Source organism: Aythya ferina (assembly GCF_964211825.1).
Source record: "Aythya ferina genome assembly, chromosome: 3".
Lineage (NCBI taxonomy): Eukaryota > Metazoa > Chordata > Aves > Anseriformes > Anatidae > Aythya > Aythya ferina.
The window spans coordinates 119,915,444-119,935,720 of NC_140298.1; the positions used below are offsets into that span (position 1 = coordinate 119,915,444).

Genomic DNA, 20,277 nt, shown 5'->3' on the forward strand with positions numbered 1-20,277 from the left:
AAAAGGAGACTCCTGGCGTGGGGCTGGCCCCGTGCCGAGCCGCCTGGGGCCAGCACCCGCCTCGCACCGGCAGCAGCCCCAGCGTGGCACCCGGGCACGGCACGAGGACAGCCCGCGGTCCTGCCCTGCGCCACTGCCCCTGCTCCACACCACCTGCAGAGCCCTCAGGGGACCCCCCCCTGCACGTCCCGGGCTGGGACAACATTTTGGCCAGGCCTGCGGGATGGTGGGGAGGCGTGGGAGCGATGGAGACCCCCCTGCACCGGGGGCGAGGGCCAGCCCGTGACTCACCCTGTGCGAGGCGCGCCGCGGTGCCAGCGGCAGCGGTCGGGTTTCATCTCCCGGCCAAGGGCTCATGTTCGGCACCTCTCCCTCTGCATTAAAGAGCCCTTTCATACCCGCCGTGGTCTGCCCCTCGACTTCTTGCTCGTTCTGCTCCTTCCCAGCGAGCACCCAGAGGCGCAGCAGCGGCTGCAGCTCTGCCGGGTGGGCGCATTCAGACCACCCAGGGGGGCTTCCCTGAGCCCCCCAGAACCTGCCACTGCCCCCAGCTAAACGTGCCCGGTGCCAGGTCCAGCTCCTCCCTCAGGCTCAGGGCTCGGGCACCAATCCTGCCCAGGGCTTTCGGGTCTCCTCTGGGGCTGCCAGTGTCCAGGGAGCCCCCAGCAGCCGCGGGCTCTGCGGGTCTCACCTCGAGGCAGGTGCCCAGCACCTCTCCGCGCTGTGGCTAGCGGCTGCCTCGCCACCTTGCAGCGACACACTCAGCTCCTGCCAAGTCCTCTTCTGCTTCTTGGCCCCTCCAACCCTGCTTGCTTGCCCCGTGCTCTCTGTGCCACCCCACCCCGGGCCCTCCCCATGTCCCCTGGCATTGGAAAGGTTCCCCTGAGGAAAGGTGCCCCCGTGCCGTGTCCCCCTGTGCAGGGGGTGCTGAGACTGCCCCCATGCAGCGGGGCCTGGAGGCTGGGGGACACCCGATCAGTCCATCCCAGTGCCCGAGGCCTGACCCGTGCCTCAGTTTCCCCACCTGCAGTCCCCTTTTCCTGCAGGCAGGACCAGGAGGACAAGTGACCCGTTCCCCCCGCACACACGCCGCCACCCCCGGCACGCAGCCGGGGAGCTGCTGCCCCCCCCACCACCGCCCCCCGCACCCAGCGCAGGGCTCAGCTGTGCTCCTGCTCCTGCCAGGGCCTGGCTGCCCCACGGATTTCGGGTTCCCAGCACCTCTGGGGCAGGGGAGGACGTGCCTTGGCAGAGCCGCCTGGCTCGCAGCCACCGCCGCCCCGGCATCCGCCTGCCTCTCCCGGCGTCCGGCGTGGGTGGGCGTCCGGAGGGGCTGCGTCCAAGGACCCGGAGGGACGCGGTGCCGGGGGGCACCCCGGGGTGCACAGAGCGTCACCGTGCCTGCCTGGTGTCACCACCCCATGGAGGGGCCGGCGAGGGGGTCCCTGTTCACAGGACGGGGGTCCCATGGGGTGGCCGGCAGCCGGGGACGAGGCTTTGTGCGCACAGCAGCTGCCGGCACGGCGCAGCACGGCGCGGCGTGGCGTGGGTGGGTGCCCCGGCGTGCACACACACACTGGAGCCCTGCTCACCCCCCCCCCCCTCTCTCCACCTTCCCCGCAGCCTCGTCACTCGGTGGCTTCGAGCTCAGCGAAGGTTTGCAGCCCCAGAAACGGCCGGGTTATTTTTAGCTGCTTTCCCGGCAGCGGCTTGCGAGTACCTGCAGCGCGCGAGATGGGCTGATAGCACAGGAAGCCGGCCGGGCTCCGCTTCCCCTGCCCGCCCCGCAGCTGCCCCCGGGGTCCTGCCCCAGCCCCCGGCACGGGTGTGGGGAGGGGGCGTGGGAGCCCCCGGGGATGCTCACCGCGATGGGGTCCCCCCCCCGTGGCCAGGGCTGCTCCCCATCGGGGTCCTTTTCCCCCCTCCCCGCCGTGGGGCTGGCGTCCCTGCCCCGTGGCAGCGAGCTGATGGCTGCTCTCTGTTCTGTGTGCAGGCAAGGAAGAGAAGGAGGAAAACAACTTCGACACCCTGAAAATGGAGGCAAGTATGGGCCGGGCACCGAGACACCCGAAGGAGACACAGCAGAGCCCTGATGGAGCCCCCTGGGCTGGATGGGGCCCTGCACCCCGAATCTGCAGGGCATGGGACCACACTGAGTGGTGCTGAGCAGTGTCCAGGGGCTGTGCCCGCGGTGTCCCAGGGGGCTCCACCCGGGCTGGGGCCTGAAACACCCCCGGGGCTGCGCCAGAGGTGCCCACCGTGGGGCAAGGCGCGGTGCCAGCACTGCTGCACCCACTGCTGGGTGCGGGCACGGGACAGGGACGTGCGGGTGCACGTGTGAGTGTGTGTGCACGTGTGTGTGTGTGTGTGCACGTGTGAGTGTGCACACATGAGTGTGTGCACAGACGTCTGTGTGTTTGTGCATGCGCCCAGTTGAGGAGCGCCACCTCCCCAGCCAGTGCCGGTGGGCGCAGCACAATACCCCCAAATCCCCCCGTAATTTTCCCCCGCAGCCCCCCGCAATGCCCCCCGCAGCCCCCGTAGTGCCCCCCGCAGCCCCCCCGTGATGCCGCCCGCCCTGTGTCCCCGCGGAGCCGCAGCCTTCATCCTCCTCTCCCTCTCCCCGCTGTCTCGCAGGGCTCCCGCGGGCGGCTGCGCGGCGGGCTGGGCTGGGAGTCGAGCCTGCGGCAGCGGCCCATGCAGCGGCACACCTTCCAGGCCGGGGACCCCTACTACATCAGCAAGAGGAAGCGGGACGAGTGGCTGGCCCGCTGGAAGCGGGAGGTAAGGAGACACGGCCGGGGCGACGCCGGCACCGCTGCCGCGGCGTCTTCCACGAGCACTTCCCAGTTGCTCACTGGGAGCACTGGTGCGGCGCAGAGCCCCGGGCAGGCTGCCGGTGCTGGTAGATGCCACCGGGCACCTGGCCTGGTGTGAGGGGCTCCCGTGGGACCACCGCCCCCAGCAGGGCCCTGGGGAACGCGGTGGTCCCGGGGATGGGGACGGGGCCGTGCGTGCGCAGCCGCCCGCGCTGGGTGCAGAGCGGGGCCCTTCTCCTCCTCCTCCTCCTCCTCCTCCTCCTCCTCCCCGCGGGGACCGGCCTTTTCTCCCGGTTTCCAGGGGAACCAGCGAGAGCCGTGACGCAATTAAAATAATAAAAGCCGAGGGCGGCGCAGGGGGGGCTGTGAGGGGGCTGCGCGGGAGCCCCTGGCTGCACGGGAGCCAGGAGCCGCGGTGCCACCCCGCTGCGGGGCTGCGGCCCCGGGGAGAGGGGACCCCGAGGAGCAGGACGAGGCTCCACATGCACCGAGTTGCGGCTCTGTGGCTTTTGGGGTCCTTGGGCTGGGTCTTGGGGGGGCCATTGGATGTGGGAGACCCCCTCCTGTCCCCGTGCCAGCACCGGGGATGCTCTGCGCGATGGCTGTGCGTGGGGCAGGGGGGCTCCGTCACCCCCACGGCCCCTGGGTCCCCTGGTTTTTTGGTGTCCGCAGCGAGAGCCCCCTTGGGTGGGTGCAGCCCCCAGCCCCCACCATGGCGCTGGTCCCCACCATGTCCCCGTGGCCCCCCCTCTGCGCCGTCCCTCGCTGCCAGCGGGTCTCCCTGGCAACAGGTCCCCTCGGCCACCGCGGCACCATTCATAGCAGGCACTGCACTGGGGTGGCCGGCACGGCTGGCTTGTCCCTGTGGGGCACCGTGCTCAGGGCATGGCCGGCAGGGCCACCGTGTCCCCACGGGGTGCAAGGTGCAGCCGGTTTGTCCCCAAGGGGCGTGGGACGTGGCTGGCACAGCCAGGACATCCCCACGGGGTCCAAGGCATGGCCGTGAGGTCCCCGTGGGGTGCAGGACGCAGGTGGCGTGGCCAGGGCATTGCCTTGGGGTGCAAGGCACGGCCACGGTGTCCCCATGGGGTGCATGGCATGGCTGTCGTGGCCACAATGTCCCCATGGGGTGCATGGCACAGCTGCGATGTCCCCATGGGGTGCATGGCACAGCCAGGGCGTCCCCTCAGGCACCGCAAGGTCAGGGCACAGCAGAGGGCCATGAGGGTATTTGGGGGGGTCCCAGCTGGGACCTGCGCCCCAGGGATTTCCACCCAAATACGTGGCCTGGTTCAGGGTCTGCTGCCCTGCTGTGGGGCAGGGGGACACAGGGACACAGGGACACAGGGGACGCAGGGACGCGGGCGGTTCCCGCAGCCGCAGGGCGGCGCGGCACAGTCCCGGTGCAGCCGCACGCTGGCCACGAGCAGCACTGCAGCCTGCGGCACCACGGCCACGGCTGGGGCCACGCACACAGCCCCTCGCTGCTGCTTCGCTCTGCGCCAAACCCAGCCCAGGAAAATGGGGCTGGGGACATGGGGACGTGGGGACGTGGGGACGCGGGGACGCCGTGCCGGTGCTGCCCCTTCTCGCCCCGCACAGCCCAGCGCAGGGCTCGGCACAGGGCAGGGGGATGCAGCACACATTTTCCTCAGCACGGTTCGCTCGCCAAAAACATTTCAGATTCAGGTCAGCCAGAATCGCTCGTCGGCCAAAAATAATTGGGGGAAAAAACGCTAAAAAAAAAAAAAAAAAAAAAAAATCAACATACTCCTTTTCAGTGGTTCCTCGCTCTCAAACAATGCCGGGCTTAGCCGCGCCGAATTCCTTTATTTTTCTAATAAGACGAAGTGTTTTCTTTTCATTACGGGGAGAAGGCCTGAAATGGGTTCAAGCTGGGTCCGCCCGCCCGCCCTTGATCTCGCAGCGGGGCTGACAAACCACGCCGCCCGCCTGCCCTGCGCCGCTTGTCACTCGGTGCCGGTGGCCGCGGTGCGCTGCCAGGGGACGGGGACAGCCACGTGTGGCCGTGGCAGAGGGGACGGCGTGTCCTGCCGGGGAGCTCCCCAGGCCAGCCGTGGCCCCGGCTGCACCCCAAGGGTTCGGTTTATTCGGGGGTGCCGGGAGGGCAGGGGGACGGGGACGGTGGCACAGCGGTGGCAGTGGTGAGGGTGGCACGGCCGCGTGCCGGGAACCTGCCCGGTATCAGCGCCGGCTGATTTGTGTCTGCGGGGGCCTCAATCCCTGCAATCAAACCCTCCCCGGGACATATTTTTGGCTGGCCGAGCAGGTTGGTGGCTTTCTGCCTCCCTGCCTGAGGGCACTGCTCCGGCACGGGGGTGCTCTGGGGGCTCTGTCTCCACGATGGGGCTGCCTCGACCCATGGGGAGGTTGCTGCCTCCCCGGCACCCCCAGAGCAGCACCCAAGGGTGCGGGGAGGGGCTGGGCACTGGCCCTCACCCATCCACAGCAGGATGGGGATGGGATGGAGATGGGATGGAGATGAGGATGGGATGGGGATGGGGACAGGATGGAGATGGGATGGAGATGGGATGGGGATGGGGATGGGATAAAGATGGGATGGGGATGGGAATGGGGATGGGAACAGGGATGGGGATGGGAACGGGGATGGTTTGGGGTTCAGATGGGGACGGGATGGGGATGGGGCTGGTTTGGGGTTGGGATGGGGCTGGGACGGCTGTGGCCCGAGGGCAGGAGCAGGATGGATGTGCCCATCTCAGCTTATCTCCACGTTAATTGCCGGTGGATGGGGGATTTCCTCCCCCTGCCTGGCGCTGGGCACAGCCTGCTCCTTCCCCAGGACACAGCCCCCAGCAGCAGCCCCCACCCGGAGGGGCCCACAGCTTTGGCCACAGCTTCTCTCCTGTGCTTTTTGTGTCCTCCCTGTCCCTTTGGGTCACCCCATTCCTGGTGGGGCTCCCCACGCTCCCTGCAGCCCCTCGCACCCCCCATTTCCCTGCCCACAGCCCCCCCTGCTCCAAAATGCTCCGAGCACGCCCTGACCCCTCTCAGCCCTGGCCAGGCCGGGTGTAGGTGATCTTTTTGCTGTTTTTTGCAGTGCCCAGGGCACAGGGTGCCATTCCTGCCCAAACTGCTGGTGCCCAGCAGGCTGTGCCCACCCCTCCCCAGTTGCCCCCAGTCCCTGGGCACCTCATGGATGTGGCCCCAGCTGGGCCGCAGTCCCCCCAGTCCCCCCCAGTGCTGCAGCACCTTGGTTCTCGAGTGTTGTTGGGATTTCCTGTACAGGACCCAAGCACTCGTTCCTGAGAGGGGGTCCCCATGCCAGTGGGGTCCCTGTGCCATGGGGGTCCCTGTGCTATGGGGTTCACTGTGCCATGGAAATCCCCATGCCATGGGGTCTTTGTGCCATGGGGTTCCATGTGCTATGGGGTCCCTGTGCCATGGTGTCCCTGTGCCATGAGGTCCTTGTGCCATTGGGGTCCCTGTGCCATGGGGTCCCTGTGTCGTGGGGTCCCTGTGTCGTGGGGGTCCCTGTGCCATGGGGATCCCTGTGCCATGGAAATCCCCATTCCATGGGGTCCCTGTGCCATGGGGGTCCCTGTGCCATGGGGGTCCCTGTGCTATGGGGTCCCTGTGCTATGGGGTCCTCGTGCCATGGGGTCCCTGTGCCATGGGGGTCCCTGTGCCATGGGGTCCCTGTGCTATGGGGTCCTCGTGCCATGGGGTCCCTGTGACATGGGGGTTCCTGTGCTATGGGGTCCCTGTGCCATGGAGGTCCTTGTGCTATGGGGTCCCTGTGCCATGAGGTCCCTGTGCCATGGGGGACCCCATGGCCTGCACCTCAAGGCCCACGTCCCAGGGGGGTCACGGCACTGCTGCCCCCCCTCCCCGCTGCAGCTGTGCAGTATCTGTGCCGAGGCTGTCTCAGCTCGGGTTTGGGGCACACTGGGGCAATTCTGTGGGATGAACCCCAACCCAAGGCCCCTGCCACCCCAGACCCCTCTGGTGGCTCCGTGCAGGTTTCCCCTGGGCGCGTGGCATCCTTTATGGGGCTGGGACAGGGGGACGCTGTGGGGTGGGCTGAGAGGGGCCGTGTGCCAGGTCCCCAGAGCTGTGGGGTGCCCTGGATCCTCCTGCACGGGGGGGATGGGGTGCCCCTGGGCTGCCCTGATGGTTTTGGGGTGCAGCCTCGATGGTGTTCGAGGTGCACAGGGGGCTCTGCCCTTGGGGGACCCTCACCCCCCAGTCCCCCAGGCAGGGTGGGGGTAGCAGGGGCCATGCAGAGGGGCTGGGGCTGGGGACGAGGTGGGGGGGGGCTCTGCTGCCATCCCCCACCCCATCCCCCCAAACTGTCCCGTGCCCGGGGCCACGGCCATTGCCCCTTTGTCCCCTCCATCTGCAACACAAAGGGGCCCTGAGCACGGCCCTGGGCTGCAGCAGGGGGGCACAGCGGGGTGGGGGGGGGGGGGCAGCGGGCTGGGTGCTGCCAGGGGGCACCCTAGGGTGGGGGGCCCGGTGCCGTCGCCGTCTCTGCGCTCGTTTTTTCTCGTGACCCGGTGACAGCTCAGCCCCCGGGACACAGAGCGGGGCCCGGAGCCCCCCGGAGCCCACGGGGGCCACGCTGCCCCCTCCCACCCCTGGCACGGGTCCGTGGGTGCGTGGTGGGGGGGGCTCTGTGCTGTGATGCTGTGGGGGGGCCCGGTGCTGGCACGGCCTCGGGGGGGGTCCCGGCCACGGTGCCGGGGCTGGGGGCACCCGGGCAGGAGGACGGGGGCGAGAGCGAGGTGTGGGGCCAGGGGGCTGGGACCACAGGGGACCCCAGGGGACCCCGAGACCCCAGGGGACAGCCAGGGGGCTGGGACCCCATGGGACAGCCGGGACCCCAGGGGGCTGTGACCCCAGGGGACCCCACGGGACCCCACGGGACATCTGGCCCCATGGGTGCACGCTCCGGGGTGCCTGGAGCTGCTTTGGGGTGCGGCTCAAGGGGATGTCTTTGGGGACCCCCGGGCTCCTTGGGGACTCTCAGGGGACCCGTGCCGGGGTGGTGCAGCCCTGATGGGACCCCCCAGACCCCTCGGGGCCCCTCGGGAACACTGGGGGACACACACCGGGGCGCTGCAGCCCGACCCAGGCCGGTGCCCCAGGAGCCGTGCCAGCGCACGGACCGGGACAGGGGGTCCCCGAGGGGTCCGAACCGGGCCAAGGGGGGCCAAAGGGGGCCAAGGGGTCCCGCCCCCGCCCCCCGCCGGATTCCTGCCGTGCCAGGCCGCCCCCCCCGGGGCAGCCCATGCCCGGGGGCCAGGGCCATTCCCCCCTTTGTCCCGCCGCTCTGCAACACAAAGGGGCCGGGAGCGGGGCCGCGGCCGCCGGGACAAAAGGCAGCGCCGAGCGGCGCCGGGGCGGGGAGTCTGCCCCGAGCCGAGCCGAGCCGAGCCGAGCCGGGACGGGACGGGACGGGACGGGACTGCCACCGCCGGGCACGGGGACGCTGCTGGTGAGTGACCGCGGGGGCCTGCTGGGGGGCTGGCACGGCTCGGCACGGCTCGGGGGGCTGCCCCGAGAGTGGCTGCGGAGCGGGGGCTGCGCACAGGCTTTGATGCTGCTTGGCCCGGCTCGGCACGGCCCGGCTCGGCTCAATACAGCCCAGCACGGCTCGGTACAGCCTGGCACGGTTCGGCACGGCTCGGTACAGCCCGGTACAGCCCGCTGCTTCCCCGCGGCCGCCCGGTCCGGCCATGGAAGGAGGCGCCCAGCCGTGCCGGGCCGAGCCGAGCCGAGCCGGGCTGTGCGCCCCGGGGGACAGGGGACCGAACCGTGCCGAGCCGAGCCGAGCCGAGCGGGACCGGGCAACACCGGACCGTGCTGATTGAGCCGAGCCGGGCCGGTCCGTGCCGTGCGGGGCGGGGACGGGTGCCCCGATCCGAGCCGTGCCGTGCCGTGCCGTGCCGTGCCGCCCCTCCCCCGCAGCCAACCAGCCGGGCCGGCGGGGACCATGTGACCCGGGGTTCCCAGACAAAGAACCGCCGGCCGTGCCCCCGGCAGCCCGGCCCGGCACGGCTCGGCTCGGATTAGCACGGCTCGGCACGGTTCGGCCCCTCCGTGGCCCGCATGGGTAGGTGGGCTGCGCGGGATGGGCGCGGAGGGTACCCCGGATCGGCACGGATCAGCCCGGCACGGATCAGCCCGGCCCGGCACGGTTTGGCACGGTTTGGCACGGTCTGGTCCAGCTCAGCCCATCTCGGACCGGGCCGTCTGAGTTTGCCGTGGTTTGGCCCCGCTGGGTCCGTCCCGGCGGAGTTTGGCACGGCTTGGCTGGGTGCCTCTGAAGTTGGCTCGGCACGGCTCGGCACGGCTCAACTCCGTGCGTCCCGGCTTGGCCAACTTGGTGACAACTGAGCCGGGCGCACGGCACCCCCCGGGGGTGGCCCCGCACCGGGGACAGGGGGTGCCCAGGGGGTCCCGGGGGGTGCCCGGGGGGTGCCGGCTGTCCCGGGACAGGCAGGGGTGGGATGGAGACAGGGATGGGGGGGACGTGGGTTGGAAGCGGGGGGCTCCCGGGGCTGGGCCCCCTCCTTCTGGTGTCGCTGGGGGGCTCCTGAGCCCCCCCCTCCCAGCTCCAGTCCCTCCAGTAGAGGCCACGGCTCCACCAACTGGGGCAGGGGCTTGGGGGGCTGCTGGTGGATTTGGGGACGCCCAGGATGGGGCAGGGGCTGGGGCAGCCCCCCGGGGGGCAGAGCAGGTTCTGGCTCGGGGGCAGCTGCCAGCTCCTCCAGCCACCCCCCCCCCAAGGACTGCAGGGGGAAACTGAGGCACGGGGACAGCGGGGAGCACCCCATGGCACACAGCCTGGGGGCTGGGGCAGTGGGTGATGCTGGGGGGCTCCAAGCTGTTGAGATGGAGCCCCCTGCTATGGGGGGGGCCTGGTGGGAGCCTTCCCTATGGGGTGGGACAGGAAAAGGGATGGGGATGGGATGGGGTGAGGATGTGATGGAATGGGGATGGGGCGGGATGAGGGTCTGATGGAATGCAACAGGCGTGAAATGGGATGGGATGGGGATGGGATTGGGATGGGGATGGGATTGGGATGGGGATGGGATTGGGATGCGATGGGATGGGATTGGGATGGGATTGGGATGCGATGGGATGTGGGGGGTCCTGCCCTGCCCTGACGCCCCCTCTCCCCCCCACACACACCAGGCGGAGAAGAAGGCGAAGGTGATCGCCGTGATGAACGTGGTGGAGGAGACGCCGCGGGCCGAGCCCCAGAAGGAGGAGGAGGCCAGCCCCCCCGCCTCGCAGCAGCCCACCGACCCCGCCTCGCCCAACGTGGCCACCACGCCTGAGCCCGTGGTGGCCGACGCCGTCGACAAGAACACGTCCAAGTCGGCCGACGACGAGCCCGAGTACGAGGTGAGCGCGCCCCGCGGTGCCCCCACCCCGGACCCCTTCCCTCCTCGCCCCCCAGCCCCTGTGAGCATCCCCCCCCCCTTGACGCTGCGCCCCCCCAACCCTTTTTCCCCGTCCCCTCTCCCGGCGCAGGACGGCCGCGGCTTCGGCATCGGCGAGCTGGTGTGGGGCAAGCTGCGCGGCTTCTCCTGGTGGCCGGGGCGCATCGTGTCCTGGTGGATGACGGGACGGAGCCGGGCGGCCGAGGGCACCCGCTGGGTGATGTGGTTTGGGGACGGCAAGTTCTCGGTGGTAAGTGGCACCCCCGGCCCCCTGCGCGCCGTCCCCGTTTTTTTGTTGCGCCCCCTCCCCGGCGTGTGACGGCCGCGTCCCCGTCTCCCCCCGCAGGTCTGCGTGGAGAAGCTCCTGCCCCTCAGCTCCTTCTCCAGCGCCTTCCACCAGGCCACCTACAACAAGCAGCCCATGTACCGCAAAGCCATCTACGAGGTGCTGCAGGTGAGCGCCGGGGGGGGGGGCGCGGGGACGGGGCGCTCGGGGCATCCGAGGGGAGCGGGGCTGGGCACGGCCCCTCCTGGGGGCTCCGTGTGGGCGCATCCAGCCCTGCTCCGTCCCCCCGTGGCACAAAAGCTGCATCCCAGGGAGCTCAGGGCATCGCTCGGGGGGTGGGCGAGCAGCGGGGGGGCTCCCTAGGATGATGTTGGGGGTGTCTGGGAGTCACTTGGCCTGGCCGGGGGTCTCTGGAGGCTGAGGGACCAGCACCTCTAGGGCAGCACTGGGGGAGGTTCTGTCCCTCTGGGGTCTCCTGGCAGCTCCGCAAGGTGTCAGGGTTTTAGGGGGGGGTCTGCTGGTGTAGGTGTAGCACAGGGCTGCTGGGGGGGGGTCCCGGTGGGGGCAGGGGGTGATGTTGGTGCTCCCCGTGCAGGTGGCGAGCAGCAGAGCGGGGAAGATCTTCCCGGCGTGCCCCGAGAACGACGAGACGGACACCTCCAAGGTGGTGGAGATCCAGAACAAGCAGATGATCGAGTGGGCGCTGGGAGGCTTCCAGCCCTCCGGCCCCAAGGGCCTGGAGCCCCCCGAGGGTGAGCGGCAGCGGGGACGGGTGCGGGAGCCCGGGCAGGGTGTTGGGGGCACGGGGACACCAGGAGCAGTGTCCCCAGGGGACACGGAGCCGCTCGGCAGCCTTGGTGGCAGCTGCATGGCCAGCAGGAACCTCAGCCACGAGTGGTGGTGGCACCAGTGGCTGCAGCCCCCCGGGGACCCTCACAGAATTGGGGTGCTACGTCCCTGCTCACGGGCCCCCCCCCCCTTCCCGCAGAGGAGCGCAACCCCTACAAAGAAGTGTACACGGAGATGTGGGTCGAGCCCGAAGCCGCCGCCTACGCACCGCCCCCGCCCGCCAAAAAGCCCAGAAAAAGCACAACGGAGAAGCCCAAGGTCAAGGAGATCATCGACGAGCGCACCCGAGGTACTGCAGACCCCCCCCCGGGACCCCCTGCCCCGTGGCATGGGGGCGAGCACCGCGCCGTGTCCTCGGGACCAGGTCCCTTCGCCCCGTTTGGTGCTGAGTGCAGGGGTCCGGGCTGGGGCAGGACCCCCCCCGAGGTGCCGAGGGGCTCCCCCCCCCGTGCACCCCCGCCCTGAGCACCCCTCTCCTCCGCAGAGCGACTCGTCTACGAGGTCCGGCAGAAATGCAGGAACATCGAAGGTGAGCATGGCCCCAGCCTGCACCCCCCGGCGGTGGAGGCAGAGGGGCTGGGGGGGGTGGGAGAAGGCTGGGGGGGGGCTGCGAGCCTCAGCCTGGTGAGCCGAGGGGGGCCACGAGCAGCCCCCAGCCCATGGAGGTTGGGGGGGGTCCTTGGGGGATGGCACCAGGGTCTGGCATCACCAGAACGGGCAGGGGTGAGGAGCAGGGCGGCCCCATTTGGCTCTGGGGGTGCTGGGGGGGGGCACAGACCCCCCAGGGTCACCTGCCCCCCCCCTCCCCATGCCCTCCAGATATCTGCATCTCCTGCGGGAGCCTCAACGTCACCCTGGAGCACCCTCTGTTCATCGGGGGGATGTGCCAAAACTGCAAGGTACGGGGCAGCGGGGGGACCCCCACCCCAAAACGCCCTCTTCCCACACCCCCCCCGTGGCCCAGCACGGGGTCTGGGGGGGTGCACACCACGCTGACACCCTCGTTCTCCCCCCCCCCCCCTCCTCAGAACTGCTTCTTGGAGTGCGCGTACCAGTACGACGACGACGGCTACCAGTCCTACTGCACCATCTGCTGCGGCGGCCGCGAGGTGCTCATGTGCGGCAACAACAACTGCTGCAGGTCGGTGCCACGGGGGTCCCGTGGGGCTGGGGGGGGCCCTGGTGTCCCCCAAAGGCCAAGGGGAGGGGGCTGCCGTTGGTCCCGTGGGGCGCGGGGCCGTGCAGGGGGGCATCACCACCACGGCACACCGACGTGTGCGCACAGCCCTGGCGCACCGCGGCTACCTGGGGGTGGTGCCGGGGGTCCCGGGGCCCCGTCCCCCTGCCCCCAGCCCCCAGCCCACACCCCTCTCTTGCCCCCCCCCCCAAGGTGCTTTTGCGTGGAGTGCGTGGACCTGCTGGTGGGCCCGGGGGCGGCGCAGGCGGCCATCAAGGAGGACCCCTGGAACTGCTACATGTGCGGCCACAAGGGCATCTACGGGCTGCTGCGGCGGCGCGAGGACTGGCCCTCCCGCCTGCAGATGTTCTTCGCCAACAACCACGACCAGGAGTTTGTGAGTGCCCCCCGCCCCGCCACAGGACCCCTGCTTCTCCCCCCCCCGTCGCTTCATGTGCCCCCCCCATTGCTTGCAGGACCCACCAAAGGTTTACCCGCCTGTCCCAGCCGAGAAGAGGAAGCCCATCCGCGTGCTCTCGCTCTTTGACGGCATCGCCACAGGTGGGTGGGGGGCTCGGGGGGTCCCTGTCCTGGCAGCCCCTCAGCAGGTCCCACCCCGAGGGAGGTCGGGGAGGTCCCAGGGCTGGCACGTGCAGAGCAGTGCTGCAGGGATGGGATGGGGGTGGTTTGGGGATGGGGGTGGTTTGGGGATGGGGATGGGTTTGGGGATGGGTTTGGGGATGGGGATGGGTTTGGGGATGGGGATGGGTTTGGGGATGGGGATGGGGATGGGGATGGGTTTGGGGATGGGGATGGGTTTGGGGATGGGCATGGGTTTGGGCATGGGTTTGGGGATGGGTTTGGGGATGGGTTTGGGGATGGGGATGGGTTTGGGGATGGGGATGGGTTTGGGGATGGGATGGTTTTGGGGATGGGATGGGACAGAGAGGTGGGATGGGGATGGTTTGGGATGGAGAGGGGGGACAGGATGGGACAGGGAGGTGGGATGAGCCCCCTCCCTTACGCCCCGCTGACCCCGGCCCCACTGCCCGCAGGCCTACTGGTGCTGAAGGACCTGGGCATCCAGGTGGACCGCTACATCGCCTCCGAGGTGTGCGAGGACTCCATCACCGTGGGCATGGTGAGGCACCAGGGCAAGATCATGTACGTCGGGGACGTCCGAAATGTCACCCAGAAACACGTAGGTGCTGCCGGCTGCCCCCCGTGGCTTCCCCTCCCTGCGGGTCTCCCCGGGGATGGGGGCATCCCATCCCACCCCAAATCCCTGTCCCCTCTGACACAGCCCCTGCGCCCCGTGCTGCCTCGTCCCGGGGCTTCCCTTGGCACCGCTGTGCCGTGCCCGGAGCAGGTGGGTGCAGACCCCAGGCTCACCCCCCCCGTGTGCTTTTCCCTCGCAGATACAGGAGTGGGGCCCGTTCGACCTGGTGATAGGGGGGAGCCCCTGCAACGACCTCTCCATCGTCAACCCGGCCAGGAAGGGGCTGTACGGTGGGTGTCCCCGCGCTGCTGCCGCTGCCCCGCCGCCAGCGCCGGCCCCCTGCTGATGCCGTGCTTCTCTCTCTCTCTCTCCTGCCCAGAGGGCACCGGCCGCCTCTTCTTCGAGTTTTACCGCCTCCTGCACGAAGCCCGGCCCAAGGAGGGCGACGACCGGCCCTTCTTCTGGCTCTTTGAGAACGTGGTGGCCATGGGGGTGAGCGACAAAAGGGACATCTCGCGCTTCCTCGAGGTGAGTGCCGGGGCCGGGCGCGTGGCACCGCCGCTGTCCCCTGGGGACCCGGCCTGCGGGGGCACCCCGGGGCCCCGCAGAGCCCCCCTGGTGACCCCCGGCCTCTCCTCGCTCTGGCAGTCCAACCCCGTCATGATCGATGCCAAAGAAGTGTCTGCGGCACACAGGGCGCGGTACTTCTGGGGGAACCTTCCCGGTATGAACAGGTTGGTGAGAGCGCCCCGGCTGCGTGCGTGCCCGGCGCGGCGGGGGCTGCCCAAAGGGCCTGGGTCCGACCCCGGTGTGGCCGTGGCTCCGCGGTTGCGTGGCTGTAGCCCCTCGGTTGCAGCCCTGCTGGCACCGTCCCCGGTGTGTCTGTGCCCTGCTCGCTGTGCAGGAGCAGCAGCACGCCCCAAAACCCCAGAGCTGCTCCCTCTGCTCGTGGCACGGCGCAGAGCTGACCCCCGGCATCTCTTCCAGCGCGTGTATCCGCTGCGTCTCGCTGTCCTCCCCCAAACAGCCCCCAGATGGCTGCAGCCCCCCCCAAACCCCTCCTGGGGAGCCGCCGCGTGGGGACACGGGGATGCGGCGCTGCCACCCCACACCGACCCCCTCTCTCCCTCCAGGCCGCTGGCGTCCACAGTCAACGATAAGCTGGAACTCCAGGAGTGCCTGGAGCACGGCAGGATAGCCAAGGTCAGCCCCGGGGGGGTTGTGGGGGGGTCCTGGGTTGCAGGGAGGGGTGCTGGGGGGATAGGGGTGGCAGTGCCCACCCGGGGGTCAGCAGCGTGACGAGCCTGTGCCTCTTGCAGTTCAGCAAGGTGCGAACCATCACCACTCGCTCCAACTCCATCAAGCAGGGCAAAGACCAGCATTTCCCCGTCTTCATGAACGAGAAGGAGGACATCCTGTGGTGCACGGAGATGGAGAGGTACTGGGGCCGAGGGGAGAGGGTTTGGGGGGGACCGTGATGGGGAGCTGCGGGGCTGGGGGCTGCTGATCCCCGGATGGTCCTCGCGGTGCTCGGGCTGCTCGGCTGGATGCTCGGTGGCGCAGCTTCGTGTGCCGAGCCACCGCCACGCGTGGGACCTTGCCAGAGGCCACCTCCACCCCTCAACCTCCATCCGTGCCTGGCTGAGCCCCGCCGTGTCCCCGCAGGGTCTTCGGCTTCCCGGTGCATTACACGGACGTGTCCAACATGAGCCGCCTGGCCCGGCAGAGACTGCTCGGCAGATCGTGGAGCGTGCCGGTGATCCGCCACCTCTTTGCTCCCCTGAAGGAATACTTTGCCTGCGTTTAAGAGAGACGGACAGGAACTGGTAACACAGAGCGCGTCAGAAACAAAAACCATCCACGCCAAGAGAAGTGAAAACACGGAATGAGAGAAGAGTCAGCACCCAGAAGAGAGACGGGATTTCGCAGCCCGACGGGAACCCGGCACACGTCTCCCCGAGCGAAAGGGTTCGGTGTCCTCTCCTGAATTTCCAATGTTCAGCTTTTAGCCTATTTAAAAAAAAAAAAAAAAAAAAAAAAAAACAAACGACAAAAAAAAAACCAACAAAAAACGACAAAAAGAAAGGAAAAAAAAAAAAAGAAAACAAAAAAAGAAAAAGAAAAAACAAAAAACCAAAACCATTTTTTTTTGGGTAACCTTTTAGTTTTCCGCTCTTTTCTGGCTGGGTTTTTCTGTTAGTTTGGTTTCTGCTTCTCGGAGCAGCGGGCGAGACGCGGCGCTGTCGCCAGCCCTGCTCTCGGAGGAGGGGAAACGGCCGCGGGAAAGCCCAGCCGGGAGAGGCGGAGGCGAGGGAGACGGGACCGGGACCGGGACCGGGACCGCGCCGTCCGCCCGGCGCTCCCGGCTCGCGCGGGGCCGCGGGCCCGGCTCGGGAGCACAACGCAGGGAGGCGCTCGGCCAGCTCCGCAACCGACTGAGCCTCACTCTTTTCCACCAGCACCATGCACTGGTGATATGGAGCAAAACCAACTGGCAGGGAAGCCAAGAACACACACACCACAACACACACCTTTTCTACAGTATTTTGGGTGCCTACCACACAGGAAACCTTGAAGAAAGCAAACCCTAGAAGCCGCTGTTACCTCTTGTTTACAGTTTATATATATATGATAGATATGAGATATAGATATATATATATATAAAAGGTACTGTTACTACTGTACAACCTGACTTCATAATGGTGCTTTTAAACAGCGGGGTGAGTCAAGACATCAGCTTCCATGTTGCCTTACGTGCCAGGCCTTTCCGGAGCTGCGCGGGAGGGGGCCGGGGCGGCCGGCGGGGCCGGGGCGGGAAGCCCCCACCCCGAGTCATGCAATAACCTTTTTCTGTCCCAAAAGGAAGCGCCTCCCTCGGCGGCCGCCCGGCCCGACGTACTGGTGCTGTTCTGCGTACGTGGCCCTGAGGGTGCTGAGGTCCGGGACGCGCCGGCGCGGAGGCAGGCAGGGACGCAGGCGGGAGCGGGGGGCCGGCGGCGGGGCGGCCGCGGGGGGCTCGGACCCTGGTGCTAACGCCCGCGGGTGTGCGCGGCAGGGCCGGGACGGGGCAGGAGCCTGTGCCACGGCCCCCGGGAGCCGTTCTTTCAGAGCGTGTTTTCGGAGCGAGCCCCTCGGTGGTGGCGGTGGCGGTGGCGATGGCGAGGGCAGGCGGCCGCAGGGAGCCGTGGTGCATGCGGGCAGGGCGCGGGCAGGTGCTGGCGGTGCTGTGGATGGTGCTACTTGTCTGGCAGCTGTAGGTGCTGCGGCACGGCGGCGGGGTCCGGTGCGGGGTGCGGGTGCGTGCCCAGCCCAGGCTCGGGGGGCCGGGGCCGGTGTTGTGAGGGAGAGGGGGCTCCGCCGGGGGAGCGCAGGGACTGGTGCTAAGGCGCGGGGAGGCTCGGAGAGGTCTCCGGCCCCGTCGCCGTCTCTTCCTGTAACTGTGAAAGGCGCCGGGGAGGGGGACACACCCGTGCGTGGGGGGGCGGGGGCCAGGCCGCCCATCCCCTGGGACCCCCCCCCCGGCCGCCGCTGGAGGGCCGCTGGCAGCTCGGTGCGGGGTGCTGGCTAATTCGCAGCGAGCCGCGCTGGTGGCGAGCGGGCACCCGTGGGTGCCGCCGCGGGGTGCTCGGAGAGGTGCTAGGACCGACAGCGGTGGGGGCAGGTGGAGGGGGCGCCCCGGCCCCCTCCCCCCGGCTCCCTCCACATGGTGCTAGGAGGGGCTCCTGGGCCCCTGTTGTCGGTGTGTGGTGGCAGGCGCGGGTGGCACCAGGCTGAGATGCTCTGCAGGGCACCGCGGCTGGGGGCTGGGGGCAGGCAGGATGCGGCCCCCTCCAGCCCTGGGGTCTGAGCTGGGGCCGTGGGCTCCAGCTTGGCCCCAGGGCTGGGTCCCAGGCGGCCCCGCAGCACGGGGTGAGTCTCGCAGGGGTCTGCTGCACCGCCGCAGGCCCTGCGTGGTGCTGGGTGTGAGCCCTGCACGGCCCCGCAGCGCTGGGTGCGGGTGCCTGCGGTGCCCTGCGGCTCCACGGGCAGGTGCTGCGCGGTGCCGTGGTGCTGTGCACATCCCGCAGCACCAGCCCTGCAGTGCTGCCTGCAGGTCCTGCACGGCCCTGCAGCACGGGGTGCAAACCTTGCACGGCCCCGTAGCACTGTTCACCCGTCCTGCATCGTGCTACAGAACGAGGTGCGAGCCTTGCGTGGCCCCGCAGCGCTGCTCTTGGCTCCTGCACGGCCCTGCAGCGGTGCCTGCGGGTTGTGCGGCACCGGCAGCAAGCCTTGCACGACCCTGCAGTGCCGGGCACGAGCCCCGTGTGCCCCGGCAGCGCCGCTCGGGGGTCCCTCCGGACCCCACGGTGCGCTCCCTGGGACCCGCTCACCCCATGGCACCTCCTATGGGTCCGGTCCCCGGCGCGGCACCGAGCACAAGTCGCGTGCAGCTCCCGGCCCCGCCGCAGCACGGGGGCTCCTCCACCCACCCTGGGCGCCCGTGCCTGGGCCGCCCGGGCTGGGCAGAGGGGCCGGGGCCGGTGCCGGTGCCGGCGGGACGCGGGTTCCTGCCGCGGCACAACTGGAAGGCGCCGGGGCTGCTCGGGGCTGCTCGGGGCACCGGCACCCCTGCGGCGGCCGCCGGGTCTCCGTGGGGCCGTGGGGGATGCGTGGGGAAAGAGTTCAGTTTTTAACGTACCCGACTCACGTCTTTTTTTAAAACAAACAGACAAATTTTGTTGCACAGCCCTAGATTTAAACAGTTAAAAATAAAAAAAAATAAAAAAAATAAAGCCTAAATTCCTTAAGATCTGCCGAGGGAGTAGGTGACAAACACGGTGCTAAAACATTTTATTAAAAATATATATTGTTAAATTAAGTCTGCTGTCTGGACAATGACTGTTTGTTTTGTTTTCTTGTAGTGGAGTTTCAAAGAGCACTATTATTTTACTCTTATATATTATTATTAAAAAAAAAAAAAAGAAAAAACAAAAAGGCATTTTAACTTTGTACTTGAAAACTAAATGAGAGATTTCATGTGTTTTAGCCTAGACATTGAAGTAGCTGATGCTTAACTATTTGTGGGGAATCATGTACTCATACCGAGGAATAAACGCGTAGAGTTTGGGAACCCTCCTCTCCTATGATTTGGCTCAGCCCGCGCCCGACGCCACATTCCCGGCCGCGCCGCCCGGCCCCCAGCTGCTGTTCCTCCTTTTCATTTTCTCCTTTTCTCTCTCTCGGTTCGTTCCTTTTGTTTTTTTTTTTTTTTTTTCTGTTGTTGTTTTGTTTTTTTTAGGGTCGCTTCTCTATTTATTGACGATAATACTGTACATTTCACCGTATGGTTCTGGCCCGCGGCGGGCTTGCCCGGCACTCTGTTGTATCTGTGTAAGTATTGCTCGTGACATAGCTGTTATGAACTAATTAAAAGGTCAATGCGTGCAGCAGATGTAGAAAGTCTGTCCGTTCCGCTTTCATCCCATCTTCCTTTTTTTTTTTTCTTTGGTGCCCAGAAGATTATCATAAAGACAAGCTCCTTTCTAATGTACTTGTGCTGGAGAACACTTGAATAAATGTACTGTTTTTGTGCAAAAAAAAAAAGAGGAAAAAAAAAAGAGGAAAAAAAAAAAAGAGAAAAAAAAAAAACGTCTCCCTCGGGTCCTGTGCTTTGTGTCCTGCCGCCACCTGCGCGCGCCCCCACGGGGGGGTCCTATGGGTGGGGGGGTCTCAGTGGCTGATGGGGTCTCAAGGTGGTGGGGTCCCGGGGCTGGGGGCTCTGGGCTGAGCCCAGCTCCCACGGGGAGGCCACGAGGGGGGCTTTGCCCTCCCAGCACGGAGATGGGGGGGTGCCAAGGGGCGCCCTGCACGGCTGCCCCGCACCCTGGGGCAGTACGTGGTGTGCCACGGCACCTGCCTAAGCGGGTGGGTTTGGGATGGGGGAATGGATGGGGTGGGTTTGGGATGGGATGGATGGGGTGGGATTGGGATTGGGGGAATGGATGGGATGGGATGGAATAGGACGGGATGGGAGGGAAGGAGATGGGATGGGTGGGATGGGATAGGATGGATGGGGTGGGTTTGGGATGGGGTGGGATTGGGATTGGGGGAATGGATGGGGATGGGATGGATGGGGTGGGTTTGGGATGGGATGGATGGGGTGGGTTTGGGGGGATGGGATGGGATGGGATGGGATGGGATGGGAGGGAAGGAGATGGGACGGATGGGATGGGATGGGTGGGATGGGACGGGACGGGATGGGATCCCTGAGTGCAACCTCAGTAAGCCTGCAGATGAAACCAAGTTAGGGGACGTGCCGGTATGGCAGCACTGGGCTAAACTGGGCTGCACTGGAGCATTAGATGTAGAGCTCGGTGATGTGGTTTAGCGGAGGACTGGTTAGCATTAGGTCAGAGGTTGGACTGGGTGAGCTTGGAGGGCTCTCCCAACCCAGGTGGTTCTGTGATTGTGCCCGGCTGTGGGCTCCCCAGCCCCAGGGGGACACGGAGCTG

At 67.6% G+C, this 20,277-nt stretch overlaps 1 protein-coding gene across 2 annotated transcripts in view; it reads left to right on the plus strand.

Moving 5' to 3' along the window:
• Window positions 1–15,637, plus strand: part of DNMT3A (DNA methyltransferase 3 alpha) — a 43,242-nt gene extending 27,605 nt beyond the window's left edge. For both annotated transcript variants that reach the window (XM_084516037.1, XM_084516038.1), the window contains exons 5-23: window positions 1,994–2,040; window positions 2,638–2,784; window positions 10,002–10,214; window positions 10,344–10,502; window positions 10,599–10,706; window positions 11,134–11,290; window positions 11,527–11,676; window positions 11,872–11,916; window positions 12,207–12,286; window positions 12,416–12,528; window positions 12,778–12,961; window positions 13,041–13,125; window positions 13,620–13,765; window positions 13,983–14,073; window positions 14,163–14,311; window positions 14,432–14,517; window positions 14,917–14,986; window positions 15,103–15,221; window positions 15,449–15,637. In XM_084516037.1, the coding sequence (XP_084372163.1) occupies window positions 1,994–2,040; window positions 2,638–2,784; window positions 10,002–10,214; window positions 10,344–10,502; window positions 10,599–10,706; window positions 11,134–11,290; window positions 11,527–11,676; window positions 11,872–11,916; window positions 12,207–12,286; window positions 12,416–12,528; window positions 12,778–12,961; window positions 13,041–13,125; window positions 13,620–13,765; window positions 13,983–14,073; window positions 14,163–14,311; window positions 14,432–14,517; window positions 14,917–14,986; window positions 15,103–15,221; window positions 15,449–15,590 (2,291 nt within the window). In that variant the 3' untranslated portion in view covers window positions 15,591–15,637. The remainder of the gene's footprint in view (window positions 1–1,993; window positions 2,041–2,637; window positions 2,785–10,001; window positions 10,215–10,343; window positions 10,503–10,598; window positions 10,707–11,133; window positions 11,291–11,526; window positions 11,677–11,871; window positions 11,917–12,206; window positions 12,287–12,415; window positions 12,529–12,777; window positions 12,962–13,040; window positions 13,126–13,619; window positions 13,766–13,982; window positions 14,074–14,162; window positions 14,312–14,431; window positions 14,518–14,916; window positions 14,987–15,102; window positions 15,222–15,448) is intronic.
• The last annotated feature ends 4,640 nt before the right edge of the window (window positions 15,638–20,277 follow it).